Here is an 18,129-nt window from a genome sequence, read left to right as displayed (position 1 = left end):
TCACCAAAGAAGATATATGAATTTCAAATATTCAGATAAAAATATGGTCAGTATCATTAGGATTCAGGAAAGTGCAAATTAAAATCATAGTTAGATAATATATGCCTGTTAGGATAGGTAAAACTAAAAGATTTATCAAACCAAGTGTTGGCATGGTACAGCCACTTTGGAAAGCAATTTGGCAGTTTTAATATTAAGTACATACTTACCACGTAACTCAATAGAAATAAAAGAGTATGTCTATACAAAGACTTGTAAACAAATATTCATAGCAACCTAATCTTGAAAAAGTACAAATTTTAACAGATGAATGAATAAACATATTGTGGTATATATGTACAATGGAATACTACTCAAAAATAAAAAGAAACATACAATAACATGGGTGAAACTCAAAATAGTTGTAATGAATAAATAACATGGGTGAAACTCAAAATAGTTGTAATGAATAAAAGCAGCCGGACGAAAGAATGGAGAGAATCTATGATTACATTTACACATAATGATAACATTTCCAAACTAATTCATAGTATTAGAAAGCAGGTGAGGGGCATTGCCTGGGGATGGTGGAGGAGTGGATGAATTACAAAAGTGGATGAATTATTGGGGTAATGGATATCTTCATTATTTTGAAAATAGCAATAATTTTGTGGCTAAATACATATGCCAGAACTATTCAAATTAGACTATTTAAATACGTGAAATTTTATTATATTCAATTATACCTCAATAAACCTGTTAGAAAGAGAGAGAAAGAAAAAGAGACAGAAACCTGGACCTAAATCTGAAAGTACTCTGCTTAATACTATTTAGTTTTAATGAAATATTGAAATTTCTAAAACATCTAAAATTCATTATAAATAATTTTAAAAATTGAGAAAATATTACTCAAACACTGTAGTTCATTAATAAATCAACATGGGAATAGACAGAACAAACACTGACTACATGTATAAATTTACTTTAATTTATTAATTCATTCAACAAATATGTATGCCTGAATATACATTAGTCAACAAAATACAAGTCTTTTCCCTCATGCTTATATTCTACCGTCACTGTAAACTTGTTATCAAATTTGAGTAAGCAAAAGCCTACAATGATTTCTCAAACTCATGATAACAATAAGAACTTCACTAAATGATCTGAATCAATAATCAGGGATTACATTGAAAGAGATTTTAAAATGTCCTATGTTTTAAAATCATTAAATACACTTGCCTTTGCCTCTAAAACAAAACCCAAGCTACTTTTAACATGTCCTTCACATATTGATCTGTGCCTTCATTGCTAGTGACCATAAGACACAATAACAGGGATCGTTTATTAATATTGCAGACTTCTGTGTCAATTGCAGGTTTTCTGACTCCATAGATTTGGGATGGGGCTCAGATCTGCAAATCCAGCTAGTAGCCCATGTGATCCTTACCCTAGTGGTCTGGATTTTTTACTTTGTGAAATTCTGCATTAGTTTAGGTAACCAAGGAGATGATTAATTAAGCATAAATGTGACGATGCAGTATTCAAACAAAGAAACAGATATAAATGAAATCTCACCACATTATACAAATGCAGCATTGGCCACCAGGATGCCATCTTGGTCTCCAGATGAGTTCACTTAAGGCATTTATTAAATTAAATGAGAAACTAAATTGAATGATCTTCAGTATGTGAAAAAAAGTTTCACAGCATCCTTAAAATCTGACCAAACACAATAATAAAAAATGGATTCCAAATAGAGGAAGGCATTTGGTTTTTTCAGGGACAGGTTTCCAAAGGAAAAAAGTGGACTTAAACTCTGACATTAAAAACAAAATTGAAAAAAACAAAAACAATTTTCTCCTTTGCACATGTCATTGCTAATTTTTATACTTGGTAGGCTTAATTTAGTTCATAATTTTAAATCTATTTTTGCCATAAATAAACGTATTTATTCCAGTTTCTTTACTACAGTTACATAAAGTCAACTAAAATCTTTGTATATATTTTGTGGCACATGATTACAAATAAATCATGGATACTTTAATTTCTTCCATGATTTTATCATGTATTTTTACTGGTCAAATCCTGATTTAAGATACTTGGTAAACATAAGAAATTTCTTTGATTATTAAAGCCAAAGTTTCTTCATAGAACTGAATTTGTGTTTCTCAGTAGATGTTTGTTTTCATCCAGTATCCATTTGTAAAATGGCCTATCCCAGTCCAAGGACACAGTCTTGAAACAAGTTGTCGGTCTCCCAATCTTTCAGAAACCTACTCTGTCCTCAAGAAAGGTCCAAAGAGTAAATAAGAAAACAACTCTATTCTACAAAGCTGTCAGAGACCTGAGAAGTACTTCCCAGGACCCATGATGCGATGACGACATGTTATAGATTGAGAGAAGATCTTCTAGTCCTAACAGAAGAGAATAGAAGAGCAAAGTCTGTACAGAGATTAGGAAACACAAAGGCCATCAGGAAGAAAAGGCAGATATAAGAATTAGGTGTGGGGGAAAAGGGAGAAGAAAGTGAAAGGGCAAACTTGATATTATCATGATTGTATACCAAAAATAGGACCACTCTCTCCACAATTAGGAGAAATTGGGGGACTGTTGAAAATGGGTGGTTAATAGTAAGTAGAAAAGGATGAAGACTGAAATACTTAAATGTATTTCTTCTTTAACTGGAATTTTAATTGGACTGAACATAAACAATGACCCTAACGGTCTTGACCAGTACAGAGGATAAGAATACAGTCATTTATCCATAGTAAGTCTGAGTCTACTTCACTGTTCTACTTCATTGTTTGTCTATTTCTGCTATCTTTGCTACCCAAAACATTTCAGGTCTAACTAATATTGTCAAGACAATCCTCTTCATTAACCAGATTGCAAGTGCCTAGCTGGTAGTCTGATGTTATTTTTGCTTTTATGGTCTTTAATATATGGGTGTAAAATAAAATCTAAATATGCAATATTAAAGTTGGATTGGATCTTGGAAATCATCTAATAATAACACCTTTATTTTAGTTGGGAGGAAATTGAGACCCAGGGAAATTAGATAATTTGCCTAAGGTCACACAGCTAGTTGTATTTTGATAAAATGAGGATTTTTACGGTCTCTTCTAGAATGGTCATGAATTTTAATTCATCTGCCATGTCTTAGAGGCATGAACTTTAGATTATAATTTGTGAAAATCAACTTGTTTTATTAAATATTTTATTAAATTTGTTAAATCAATATGCACAGCTATTTTGAAAGCAGGTTTTTTGCCAAATCTTTATTATTAAAAAGTCACAATGCAATATGTTTAACACTAGCTCTTCAAAATTATTTTTAGTTTTGGGGGAGTGTACATTTTTTTCTTTTGAGACAATGGTATAGCTATGAAAGGATTTGGAGGAAAAGTTTTACATTACATAAACATCAAATCTTGGAAAATATTTTTCTCCATATCCAAAGAATCATACTCCATGGAGCTCAAACTAAAAATTCATAATATCATTTAATTGATATTTACTGATAAAAGTTGAAAAATACTATTTTCTATAGCTTAATTATGGAAAAGTTTATTATTGTCGTCAGAATATGTTGCGCTTAAAATATGTATTATTTGAACTTTAGTGGAATAAAATCCATTCATTTCCAAAACATTGTACTTACTGATTCAGGACAGGTGTGTAGGCAGTTTTATCTTCATCAATAATAGTAACCATCAGTGTAATAAGTTGGGGCCAAAAATCCAAATTCTTGGTGGTTGGTCCCTGATCTTCACGAGGAATATCCTGTTTCTTACTCTGCTCACAAGTTCAAGCAACATGCAAAAGAAAAGGTTAAATGGGATGACTTTAGTTAGATGTCACTGTCAAATAGAAGATCAAAGAAAAATGATTGTGGAAATGAAACTTAGATTATGGGAGTCAAAGCTGTTAAACTCAGGTTTCTTTTATTCATTGAATGACATCCAATAGAATAAACTCACAGTGGCCTGGCTTGTATTTCTAATCACTTTTTAAATTTTGGTTTAACTTCCATTGCTTTGTTGCTGTTGTTGTTGCTGTTCTGGATTAGAGGTTTTTCCTGCCTCTGATGATTACAGTTCATGACCTTAAGAATTATTATTATTAGAAATTATGCCTTTAATGTGGCTTCTTCCAAGGATGAAGATTGAATTTTGTGTGTGCAAAGGTGTGTGTTTGTGTGTGCGTGTGTGTATGCATAAAATTTATCTTGCCTAAATATTTTGCTCAAAGTTACATCAGCAGTAAGTATGCAGAACTGACAGCTGCCTGTCAGTACTGTTACTCAAACTCAGTACTGTTAAATCCCACACTATATATGCAACATTAATTGACTTAAATTCTCCCTTCTTACGCACAAATTTATCTAGGTAACTAAAATTTTGTAAGTTTGTCTTTTTCTCTTTTTTTCCTTTTTTAAAAATGTCTTTGAATCTTTCTCAATTTACCTCACTGCTCAAAGTCTTCAACTCTCAGTCTAGAAAGCAGAATGTGACATAGGATGATCTAGATTTACTTTGAGGTTAACAGAGTACAATAACAATCTTGAATGTTTCACATATAAATTTCATACTCAACATATGCAAATCTTTACAACATAGAGATAAGCTATTCTGGTCATTTATTTTGGTGGGTGTTCCTCTTAGAGCACTTCTTTTACATTTACTTGTTAAAATTGGCTAAAAATATAGGCAGAGATACATGTTCGCTTAAGTATATGAAAATTTTTGCTAAACCCTTTACAAGCTTATAGGTGCAGGATATTTGAAAACATCAACTTATGGCTCCAGAAACTCAAAGACTCTAATGTAAAATGGGTATTAGATTGTATTTGGCCCAAACTATTGCCATATCCAATTGCCATGTCTTCTGCTGTGACCAGATCAGCCACCCTCTCGGCTGAATGGTTGTATATGCATATGTTCCAGTGCAAATCATGATATGTAACCATATTTTGTTGAGTTGTCATTTAATTATTCTCGCGTAACTTGAAAGACAGCCCTATAGTGAACTCACTTAGTACTAGACACCTCTATTCTTAGACTATAATGTACTTTTAAGAGCATATATTTCCCTAGGATACATCCAAGAGCCTTTGATTTACATTTATGTTTGAAATGCAACAGATGTTAAAACTTGCAGAACTAGATTAAAATGGTAAAAAAAAAATTAGTGGCTGACACAAAATACTTCAAATATCCAGAATAAATGATAAGCAATCTCCAAAGGATTTTAAGAAGTATGTATATATGATCCCCGAGAACAACCTGAAAGTTCTTGGCAAGCTTCTTCTTTCAATTCCTGGGTTATATTAGTGAATCTTTAGGAAGTAATGGACAGTAATGCAGGCTTACAAATGTCAAGCTTTGCTGCCTTTTAAGTTAGAAATTTTATTAAAATTTATTTTTATTTTGTAAACAGAATTTTGTTATCACTACTATAATGTAATTATTTGTGCATTATATTAAGCTCAATAGATTTCTAAAGGATTTAGAAATCCAGATAACCTGGTGAGTTGTGAAGGTTATAAATAAAACTACTTCCAATAGCCACAGTGGGGAGATATTTGTATTAGAACACTATCATTAATTATCGTCATATGTACATAGCCAAAATATATGTCTTATATATTTTAAGTAATGTGATTAAATGAAAGAAAATTATTATACATGATATGTGTAACATCACAGCCACTTATCATTTTTGCAAAGAGTGACATGGAAAGGAGGAGAGACAGAAGTAGTTGAAATATGCATTCATTCCCAAGTCCCTTACCTGTCGCAAATTGTACTTCCATCACTCTTTTTTATGACACCAGAAGATTACTGATGATGCTATTTTTCACATCATATGTTTGTTGCATTAGAATAAATCAAACTGGATGTTGAATCATTAAGTTTTTATATAGCACACAATACTATCATAAACCAGGCTTTCCCTACTTTAATAGCATATTGTAATAGACTGCATGCTGAAAGGATGAGGTCTCATCTGGTGTATTATAATATTTACTCGATTTCTTAAGAATTAAGTTTCTCTATGTGAAACTTTTTAATATACCCTAGAAATCTAATAGAGCATTTAACCTTATGATTGGAAAAATTAAGGTTATTGTAGTAGAAATTAAGAAAAGCTTATAATAAATATATTCATATTGACTGAAACATTACTATGAATAATGTTATGAAATAACATTTGTTATATCAAGAAAATATGGTAATTATAAATCATTTAATAGCAAATAAAAATACATTTATTAAAATATGACCCAGTAAATCAATCATAATTATAGTAATTATTATAATAGTGACTAAAATTATTTTGTTAATAGATTATTGAAGAAACAGACTTTACAGAAAACCTGTAAGGGTATAATGGGGAGGTAATTTTTTGAAAGTGGAAAGTTGCCAGGTTATAGGATTATCTGAAGAAAGTTCCAATGGTCATGTTTACAAAGTCATTTCATTACAGAAAAGCATATAGAGAAAAGTTTTTACAGACAAGCTGATGGGATGTATATTACACTTTCATGATATCACATAAGAAAATATAAGTATATTCCATCAAGAAGAGATCAGTATATAGAAAGAGCCATTACATGCAAAAGACAGTATTGAAATAACAAATGATATCTTCAACTTAGTGGAACTTATACAATACTTTTAAAACTGTTATAAAATATTTCTGTGGCATTCAATGTATTCATTCAATAAACATGTAATTGTGAAACGCTGCTTCTAAGGAGCTGACAAGACTTGGGTTGGGAGGAGACCTCTGGTAGAAAAATGCAAAGACGGGCCGGGCGCAGTGGCTCATGCCTGTAATCCCAGCACTTTGGGAGGCTGAGGTAGGTGGATTACCTGAAGTCAGGAGTTGGAGACCAGCCTAGCCAACATAGTGAAACTCCATCTCTACTAAAAATGCAGAAACTAGCTGGGCTTGGTGGCACATGCCTGTAGTCCCGGCTACTTGGGAGGCTGAGGCAGGAGAATTGCTCGAACCTGAGAGGTGGCGGTTGCAGTGAGCCAAGATTGTGCCACTGCACTCCAGCCTGGACAACAGATCGAGATTCCATCACAGAAAAAAAAAAAAAAGAAAGAAAAATGCAAAGACAGGCTGTGTACACACAAAACCACATGACAGATGCCTACTATATTTGAATAATTACTAGTAAAATGGGCTATAACAGCTTTTGATGAAGTGTGCTTCTCCAACGTTTGTTCTACTCTATGTTAGTATCATGTACTTACACACACAAGGGCCAATGCTCAACTAACTTCAAAATTTTTGCTTAAACAAAGTTAAATACGTTATTTTCAGATTTCCTGAAGCCTTTAATATCCTAATGTGCATGGTGATTCTCTAAGATTGTGGTTCTCCAACTTTAGTGTATATCAGCCCCACTGGGAAAGCTCACAAACACAGACAGGTTGCTAGGTCCTGGGACCCATGGTTCCTGATTCAGTAGGTCTAGGGTAAAGCTTGAAAATGTGTATTGAGAGTGACCTTTCAAGTAATGCTGGTGCTTCTGCTCCAGAAACCAATTTGAGAACCACTTCTTTAAGAGGTAATACTAAAGCATTAGTTTCTTAAATGGATTTGAACTTGCTAAAGCCCTCCATTCCCTTCCTGTTCCCCCATCTCATCGTGCCAGACTTTTCACAGGATAAGTGTTCTTCTGAACATGCTTTGGGAAATAAAAGACTAGAGAGATAAATGCAGGGGTGAAATCATGAAAAGTTTTGTGTGTCATGTCAAGGAGTTTGCATTGAAACCAAACATGATAAGGACCATTAAAAGATTTTAAACATAGGAGTACCTGGTTACATTTGTGTTCTAAATGACTTGGCAGTTTACTTATTAACTTAAAGAGTTAAGAAGCAAAATTGTTGGAACTTATTGACTAATGGGTGAGAAAGAGAAAAGGAGGAATCTAGAAGGTAATTAGGTAGACCTGTCTGAAGTTTCAAAAGCATTCTGAACATGTTGATGTAGATCAAAAAAAATTCCAGTATATATGTGGCAGCCGAAATTATGGAGTAAATTAGATTACTCAAAAAGAGAGAGATAAATATGTGACCACAGACAAAACCTTAGAGAAAAAGTCTAAAAAACAATAAGAATAAAATTTTATAAGAGACATAGGTAAAGGAGAGAGGCCCCTGCTGAAACGGAAGAGAATGAGATCCAGAGTCTATGTGGAATAATTAGCTTCAAGCATAAATAAGAATGTGACTTGCTCTGAGTAAGATAATAAAAAAATCTTGCAGATAAGCCTTGTTGGTGGTGAGAAAAATTAGCTAGGAATTTCCTTCTTCAGAGAAGAGGTGGTGCACAGTGTACTGGTGGGGTAGTAAAAGTTTGAAATTGCACCTGTGAGGAATGAGAGACAGCCTCGAGTTGGACCCATAGTGGCATTGCCAAGCAGTGTGGGGTGGATCTCTGAACTTGTAGTGACACTACGCTGGACTATTATGAGTTTTCTCCAGTGTTGAATGTTGAAGCCTAAAAGCCAGAATGTTGGATGTGCTTCTGGAGCATACAATAAAAACAGGAAAGGAGAATGAGATTTAAATATTTGAAGAGAATTACTGAAGTGCTAGAACAAATTATATATTTTGGTCTGGAGGAAGGAAGGAAAAAAAGGAAGGGAAGGTGAAGAAACTGATCTAGAGGAAACAAGGAGTGAAAAAGGCAGGACAGGAAATTGAGGTCAGTAGGATATTTGTGTTTCGTCATTCAGCTCATGGGAATAGGAATCAAGAATGGAGATTAGGTGAAGGGCTCTAGAAATGAGGAAGTCTAGGAGAGGCCAAAGGGACTGTGGTATTTCTGAACATAACTTAAAGAATTTGTGTGCTTGTGTGTGTGTATAAGTGCTTTGCAATGTGCATAGCAAGGTAGCTGTAGTCATGGCAGCTAAGCAATGATTAAAGATCTTAGCAACAAGGTTTGCTGATGCCAAGAATTTGAATAATCAGGACAGGGTAGATATAAAGAAACAAAAAAGAAAGCAAGATAGATGTAAGCCTGAATATTTTAAAAGAGGTAAGCTTTAAAATGTGAGAAATATGTGGCAAGATAAAATAACATTAAATCATTCACTAGATAGCTCTCATATGATGTGTTTGCAACTTCTTCTGAATACAAATTGATTGTTTACCTATTCATAATTCTGAGATAAGGAAATCTTAGCTATAGAAGTTCATAGGTTAGAAAAATGGGCCCTCTCTCATTAGTTTTGAGGTAGGAGATCAGCAGGACTTGTTCTCCAAATCAGTGGGGTTATGATCCCACTGATCAAAACAGGATGTAGTAAAGAAACCAGCTAAAATCAAAATGGGGAAGAAAGCAACCTCTAGTTGCCCTCACTGCTAATTATACACTAATTATAATGTATTAACGTGCTGAAGGACACTCCCAGTAGCACCATGACAGTTTACAAATGCCATGGCAATGCCTGGAAGTTATCTTACATGGTTTAAAGGAAAGAAACCCTCAGTTCCAGGAACTCCACATCCCTTTTCTAGAAAATTATTTACCATATAATTAAGGAGTAGCTATAAATCTAGCTAACTGGTGCTAGATCCACAAGTGCTACTCCGCCTATGGGGTAGCCCTGCTTTGTCATGGAGCAGGCATTTTCCTGTACTCTGTTGCTCTAATAAACTTGCTTTGCTTTCACTTTACTCCGTTGGCTCATTTTTGAATTCTTTCCTGCATGATGCCAAGAACACTCCTTGTCTGGGCCCCAATATTGGGGTTCACCATCAGTTTATAAGTAGAACCTAAAGTTTCAGATACCCAGGAGATCAAGGATCCTTGTGAAGAGCAATGTGGACAGTTTATCAGCTAGGAAAATAGAGGGCAATTATTCTACTCTACATTTAGACAGGATTGAGAAAGAGAATTTCTCTAAGTTCTCTTCCCCTAGCTCAAGGTAACCTATTGGGACATTCCTGACATCAGTGGAGCCACATGTCCCTCTTCTCTCTTCCAGATACTGCTGCCTTCAACTTACCACCTAACGCTACCTCCACTACTTCCAAAAGCAGCAACAGAAGCATATTTTCAACTCATTACAATTCAATTCTCATTAAAAAAACTGTTAGCCATGAAGACTGAACATACAAATGAATAATGTCTAGATCATATCTGATAGAACTCTGGCCCACAATCTCTGCATCAACAAGTGCAGGAGGCCAAACCACAACCTTTGCAGCAACTGACCTGGAATGGTAAGGATTTGGTCAATGGCTGCCAGCTTCCTTATATTTTGCCCTAATTTTTAACTGAAAACCAACAAGAGAAAGCCAAATATACTCCCTAAACAAATCACACAGGATGTGTCACTTCCATTTAGCTGACTCCTAGCTTTCCCATGCTAACATGCTCCAAACACATCACACCTGAGGCCTTCCATGTTTTTTATTATAAGGCTTTTCCACTTCCCTGCCTGACTTTCAATCTCTGCCAAGTGCTAGTGATGGTAGCTGACTTCATTGCTATAGGAATGTCTGAATAAATAAACTGTCTATTCTCACTTGGATGTTCTTCATTTATTTCCAAATACTAAAGTCAAATACCATTATCATCATTTTAGAGATAAGTAAACTGAGGGTTATCTTAATTTCCACATCCTCTTAACTGCACATAACACAAGTTAGTAGCCTCGGTTTTTTCTCTTTAGCCTCAATGCCAAGACCTGGTCGAGTTTATAGATACAGATGGCAACCATCACCTCACATTAATAATATGGAGCTAATTTTTATTTTGTGTTATATATCTTGAATGAGAAGAAAAGCTTTCAGAGAACAAAATGATTGATACCTTTGTTAAATGCCTTTGCACTTCCTGAGTTCTCAAACGTCACAACTCCTGAGCACTCATTTGCAGTTTGAGAATTATAGGCACAATCAAGGTCTAGCTGTAAGTTAATTTCCATTTGATTTTCACCCAGTTTTAGAGCATTCTTTTTTCTCCTTTTACTGATATATAATAATTTACAAATTTCTGGGGTACATGTGAGTGTTCATCGCATGCATAGAACATATAATGATTAAGTCAGCATATTTGGGGTATTTATCACCTTGAATGATTATCATTTTTATTTGTTGATATCATTTCAAGTCCTGTTCTCCAATTACTTTGAAATGTGCATAATATTATTGCTAAGTATAGTAACCCTAGTCTGCTATCAAACATTATAACTTATTTCTTGTATCTAACTATATTTTTATATCCATAATCAACCCTGCTTCATCCTGCCCCCCTCCAACCCTTGCCACAACCCACCTTTCCCAGTGTCTGGTATCTATCATTCTATTCTCTATTTCCACATCAAGTTTATTAGCTCCCACATATAAATGAGAATATGTGATATTTGTCTTTCTGTGCCTGGCTTATTGTACTTAACGTAATGACCTCCAGTTCCACCCATGTGACTGAAAATGACATGATCTCATTATTTTTATGGTCAAGTAGTATTCTATTGTGAATATATACCATACTTTCTTTATCTGTTGTTCCCTTGATGAACACTTAGGTTGATTTCATATCTTTCCACAGTACCGAAGGACTTCCAGTACTATGTTGAATAGAAGTGGTGAAAGTGGGCATCATTCACCATGGGCACTTAGGTTGATTCTATATCTTTCCACTAATCTTTGTGAATAATGCTGCAATAAATACATGAGTACATGTTTCCCAGTAGCGGGATTGCTGTATTCTATGGTAGTTCTGTTTTCCATAGTAGTTGTACTAATTTATACTCTCACCAACAGTGTGTAATAATTCCCTTTTCCTCACGTCCTTGCCAGCATCTGATATTTTTTGTCTTTTAAAAATTATAGCCATTCTAACTGGAGTAAAGTGATGTTTCATTGTGGTTTTGATTTGCATTTCCCTGATGATTAGTGATACTGAGCATTTTTTATGTACCTGTTGGACATCTGTATATCTTCTTTTGGGAAATATCTATTCATATCCTTTGCCCACTTTTTAATAGAATTATTATTTTTTACTATTGAGATGTTTGAGCTCCCTGTATATTCCAGATATTAGTGCCCTGTAGGATGAATAATTTGCAAATATTTTCTTTAGTTCAAGAGGATGCCTCTTCACTCTGTTGAGTGTTTCTCTGTTGTGCAGAAGCTTTTAACTTTACTGTGGTCTCAATAGTCTATTTTTGTTTTTGTTGCCTATGCTTTTGAGCTCTTAGCCATAAAATCTTTCCCTAGAAAGATTTTCGGAAGACCAATATCCTGAAGAATTTTCCCTCTGTTTTCTTCTAGTAGTTTTATAATTTCAGGTTTAACATGTCCATATTGAGTTGCCTTTTGTATATACAGTAGAGACAGGGGTCCAGTTTCATTCTTTTGCATATAGTTATACATTTTCCCCAGGACCATTTAATGAAGAGAGTGTGCTTTCCCCAGTGTATGTTCCTGGAGTCTATGTTGAAGATGAGTTGGCTGTAAATATGTGGATTTATTTCTGGGTCCTCTATTCAGTTTCATTGGTCTATGTGTTTACTTTCATAAAAATACCATGCTGTCATGGTTACAATAGCTTTGTAATATATTTTGAAGTCAGATAGCATGATGCCTCCAGGTTTGTTCTTTATGCTCAGGGTTGCTTTGGCTATTTCAGCTCTTTACTTGTTCCATATGAATTTTAGAATTGTGTATTATATTTCTGTAAAAAATGGCATTGGTATTTTGATAGGAATTACATTGAATCCATAGATTGCTTTGGGTAGTATGGTCATTTCAATAATATTAATTCTTCTGATTCATGAACAAGTAATGTCTTTCCATTTGTTTGTGTCTTCTTCAATTCCTTTCATCAGTGTTTTGCAGTTTTCCTTGTAGAGGTCTTTCTCTTCCTTGATTAAATTTATTCCTAGGTATTTTTTTGTAGCTATTGAAAATGAGACTGCCTTCTTAATTTCTTTTTTGGGTATGCCATTATTGGTGGATAGAAATGCTACTGATTTTTGTATGTTGATTTTGTATCCTTCAACTTTACTGACTTTGTTTATAAGTTCTAAGAATTTTCTGGTAGTCTTTTGGATTATCTGGACCTAAGATCATGTCATTTACAAAAAGGGACAGTTTGACTCTCTTCTAATTTTGGTGACTTTTACTTATTTTTCTTGCCTGATTTCTCTGGCAAAGACTTCCAGCACCGTGTTGCATAGAAGTGGTGAGAGCAGGCATTTTTCACCATTTGTTTCATTTCTTAGAGAAAATGCTTTCAAATCTCCCCCTTCAGTATGATGTTAGCGTGGGTTTATCATATATGGTATTTATTATTTTGAGGTATGATATTTCTATGCCTAGTTTGCTCAGTGTTGTTATAAAAGAACGATATTTTCCTGCATCTATTGTGATAATCCTATGGGTTTTGTCTTTCCTTCTGCTGACATAATAGATCACATTTATTGACCTGAATATGTTGAACTATGCTACCATCTTTGGGATAAATCTCACTTGATCGTGATGCATTATCTTTTTAATGTGTTGTTGCATTCAATTTGTTAGTATTTCATAAGGATTTTTGCATCTATATTTATCAGAGATATTGGTCTATAGCTTTTTTGTGTGTATCTTTGTCTGGTTTGAGTATTAGGAAAATGCTAGCCTCATAGAATGAGTAGGGAGAATTCTCTATTCAATTTTTGGAATAGTTTAAGAAAAAGTGGTATTCATTCTTCTTTATATGTTTGGTAGAATTCTGCATTGAATCCATCCTGTCCTGAGCTTTTATTTGTTCATAGAATTTCCATTACTGATTCAATGTTGCTCCTCATTATTGGCCTGTTTAGATTTCCTGTTTCTTCCTCATTGAATCTTGGTAAGTTGTATGCTTCCAAGAATCTATTCATTTCTTCTAGGTTTTTCAGTTGGTTAGTGTATAGTTGTTAATAATAATCTCTGGTGATCTTTTGTATTTCAAAATATCAGTCATAATGCCTCCTTTTTCATTTCTGAGGTCGTCTGTTTTGAGCTTCTTGCTTTTTTTCTTGGGTAGTCTAGTTATCAGTTTATCAAATATTTAAATCTCTTTGAACAACCAACTTTTGCATTGGTTTCTTTAGTCTCTATTTTGTTTAGTTCTGCTCTCACCTTTATCATTTCCTTCCTTCTGCTAATTTTGGGTTAGATTTATTCTTGCTTTTCTAGTTGCTTGAAGTGTACAATGAGACTATTTGAAATCTTTCTGAGTTTTTTTTCATTGTTGTTTTTTGTTTGTTTTTGGGATAGGGTTTCACTCTGTCGCCCAAGCTGGAGGGCAATGGCTCAATGTTGGCTCACTGCAACCTTAACCTTCTGGGTCCCACCTCAGCCTCCTGAGTATCTGGGACTACAGGCATATGCCACTACACTAGGATAATTTTTGTACGTTTTGTGGAGATGGAGTTTTGCCATGTTGCCCAGGCTTGTCTCAAACTCCTGGGCTTAAGCAATCTACCTGCCTCTGCCTCCCAAGTCTCCCAAAGTGTGGGGACTATAGGAGTGAGCCACTGAACCCAGACTCACTTTTTGTTTATGTAGTTGTTTGGTGCTATAAACTTTCCTCTTAGCATTGCTTTTGCTATGTCCTGCAGAAATTAATATTTTATATTTCCATTTTTCTCTCTCTCAAGACATGTTTTAATATAAATCTTAATTTTCCTATTGATCCAATGGTCATTCAGGAGTGTGTTGTTTGTTTTCCAAGTATATGTATAGATTCCAAAGTCCTTCTTGCTATTGATTTCTAGTTTTACTCACTGTAGTCTGAGAAGATACATTACATAATTTTGATTTTTAAAATATTTTGAAACTTGTTTTGTGGACTAACATGTGTTTTATTCTGGAGAATGTTCCACATGCTGATGAGAAGAATATGTAGTTGTTGGATAAAATGCTCTGTAAGTATCTGTTAGATTCATTTGGTCAAAAGTTCAGTTTAAGTCCAATGTCTCTGTTGATTTTCTGTCCAGAAGATCTGTTTAATGCTGAGAGTAGGATGTTGAAATCTTCCATTATTACTGTGTTGAAGTTTGTATCTTTTTAAAAGATATTTTTAGATTTTTTAGATATCTAGTAATATTTTCTTTATGAATCTGGGTGCATATATATAATAGCTACAAAAAATATGTAAGAGTTAATTTAACCCAGAAGGTGAAAGACATCTAAATTAAAATCTATAAATAGGAATAAAAGAAATTTAAAAAGACACAAATGAATAAAAAGATGTCCAATGTTTATGGATTGGAAGTGTAATATTGTTAAAATATCTATATGACCCAAAGTGATCTACAGAGTCAATGCAATCACTATCAAAATGCCAATGGCATTCTTCACAGAAATTGAGAAAACCATCCTAAAATTTGTATGAAACCACCACAGATCCTGTATAACCAAAGCAATTTTGTGTAAAAAAAGAAAAAAAAAGCTGGAGGCATCACACTACCTGACTTCAAAATATACTACAAAGCCATAGTAACCAAAACAGTATGGTGCTAATATAAAAGCAGACACACAGATCAATGCAACAGAATAGAGAGCTGAAAAATAAATCCTAGCCACCTGATTTTCAAAAATATGCCATGGGCACACAATAGTTAAAGGACAATCTCTTCAATCAATGATGTTAAGAAAACTAGACATCCACATGCAGAAGAATAAAATTATATCCTTATTTGACACCATACACAAAAACCAACTCAAAATCTTTAAAGACTTCAATGTAAGACCACAAGCTATTAAATCACTAAAAGAAAACATAGGAGAAAAGCTCCATGACACTAGACTGGATTAAGATTTTTTTGGATGTGATCCCAAAAGCACAGGAAACAAAGGCAAAAATAAACAAATGGGTTTACACTAAACAAAAACTTTGTTCTTTTGTACAACAAAGAACTCAAAATAGTGAAGGGACAGCTTATAGAACCAGAAAAATATTTGCCATCTATACATTTGATAAGGAGTTACTACCCAAAATTTGTAAGACATTCAAACAACTCAATAGCAAGGAAACAAATAACCCAATTAAACATGGGCAAAGAACCTAAACAGATATTTGTCAAAAGAAGATATACAAATAGTCAACAGGTATACAGAAAAATGCTCAGCATCATTTATTATCAGGGAAATGCAAATTAAAACCACCATGAAATATCACCTTTCACTTGTCAGAATGGCTATTATCAAAAAAACAAAAGATAACACGTGTTGGTTAGGACATAAAGAGAACTCTCGCACACTTTTGGTGGGAATGTAAATCAGTACAGCTATTATGGAAAACAGTCTCTTTCTCATAAAACTAAAAATGGAACTACCATGTGATTCAGCTGACCATTGTATATATATCCAAAAGATATTAAATCAGTATGTCAAAGAGATAGTGACACTCCCATATTCATTGTAGCATTATTCACAATAGCCAAGATATGGAATCAACTTAAGTAGCTATCAATGAATGAGTGGATAAAAACCATACATATGTATAAACACAGTGGAATCCTATGTAGTGTTAAAGAACGGAAATGTTGCTTCATGGATGAACTTGGAGAACATTATGTTAAGGGGATTAAGCCAGGCACAGAAGGACAAAAATCACGCTCATGTATGGAACCTAAAAAAGTTGATCTCATAGAAGTAGATAGTAGAATGGTGTTAACAGGGGCAGGGGTGGTTAGGGTAAGGTTGGGGGTGGGGGCTTAGAGAGCTGTTGGTCAAAGGACACAAAATTTTAGTTAGAAGGAATAAATTCAAGAGATCTATTGTACACCATGTTTACTATAGTTAACAGTATATTGTATTCTAGAAAAATGCTAAGAGAATAGATATAAATTGTTGTCACCATAGAAATAATAACTATGTGAGGCAATGTATATATCAATTAGCTAGATTGAGTCATTTCACAATGTATATATCCTTCAAAACATCATGTTGTGCATGATAAATACATTCAATTTATCTTTCAATTAAAAAATAATAATTTTAAAACCCATACCAAAAATACCTGAGCAAAGTGTGACTTGCAAATTATACAGAGAATGTAAAAGAAACGTATGTGGAATGGAATTGGGGCCAATATTCACAGCTCCTATTGACCATTGCTTTCCTAAGTCTGGTCCATGGATCTTCTCCATCAGAACCATGTAGGTTGCTTGATAGAAATACAGTTGATTTTAGAGCCTCTATTGTAGACCTACTAAATCAGGATAACTGAAAATATGGCCCGCAAATTTGGCCTTACATACATAGCACTGCTCTTATGAAGTCTCATGTTCATAGGAAAAGTTCACTGTAAAAGGTAACTTATAATAAAGGTATAAAAAAAGGTCTAATAAAGGCTATAAAAGGTAACTTATAATAAAGTCAGATTAAAAACAGGACTTGCTTTTTAGAAACAAGAGTAATACACTTACTTTTGGGTGCCAGTATCAGTCATGAGTTTGCTAGATTTTTGTATTCTGTCATGATAATGAAAGATGTATCTTTCACCTTCAGACCTGATGAATTTCCAACTACACACAATTTCCTAATTTTAAGAGGAAGTGAAATAGTTTACTAGGTATTTATGTAGTATCCTTTCTAGCTGTTGATAGACTTTCATACTAGACCCTATATAAAACATTACTTTTAAAATTAATAGTTACTAAGGGATTACTAGTTTTCTCAAGTAACATAATAAGACTGTTGCTATTAATAACTGAAAACAAAAAAACTGAGCAACTAGTGGTCTTAAGAGTAATTATCAAAAGCTAAAAATACATTAATTTGGTTAGAAACAAAACTAGGAATTTCCATATATTAGAATATTTCAGTTTCATTACCGTAAAATATTCAATAGTCTTTACAGGGTCCTTTCAGTTTAAATGAGTCAGAGGTATCCTGACATTTAAATTGCCAAAACTGCATTTCAAAGTGTTTGAGCACTCTAAGTGGTTTTCAACATCTCAAAATTGTTCCTTGAATTTGAATAGACTGTACATAGTCAATTAAACTATACATAATTATAAAATATTACAATTCTGAATGTGGAATTTTAAATATATAAATTATTTAACAGCACGGTATAATAGAAAAATAGTAACTGAACATAGGATCAGAAACTTATACTCTGGTCTCA

At 33.7% G+C, this 18,129-nt stretch overlaps 1 protein-coding gene across 1 annotated transcript in view; it reads right to left on the bottom strand.

Moving 5' to 3' along the window:
• The window catches only part of UNC13C (unc-13 homolog C), a 645,800-nt gene that overhangs the window by 226,668 nt on the left and 401,003 nt on the right, over positions 1-18,129 (bottom strand). Inside the window, exon 17 of the mRNA XM_008953183.6 lies at positions 3,644-3,777. Coding sequence (XP_008951431.4) covers positions 3,644-3,777 — 134 coding nt within the window. The remainder of the gene's footprint in view (positions 1-3,643; positions 3,778-18,129) is intronic.

Source organism: Pan paniscus, chromosome 16, assembly GCF_029289425.2.
Source record: "Pan paniscus chromosome 16, NHGRI_mPanPan1-v2.0_pri, whole genome shotgun sequence".
NCBI classification, from domain to species: Eukaryota; Metazoa; Chordata; class Mammalia; order Primates; family Hominidae; genus Pan; species Pan paniscus.
This window is presented reverse-complemented; position numbering and strand designations above follow the sequence as displayed.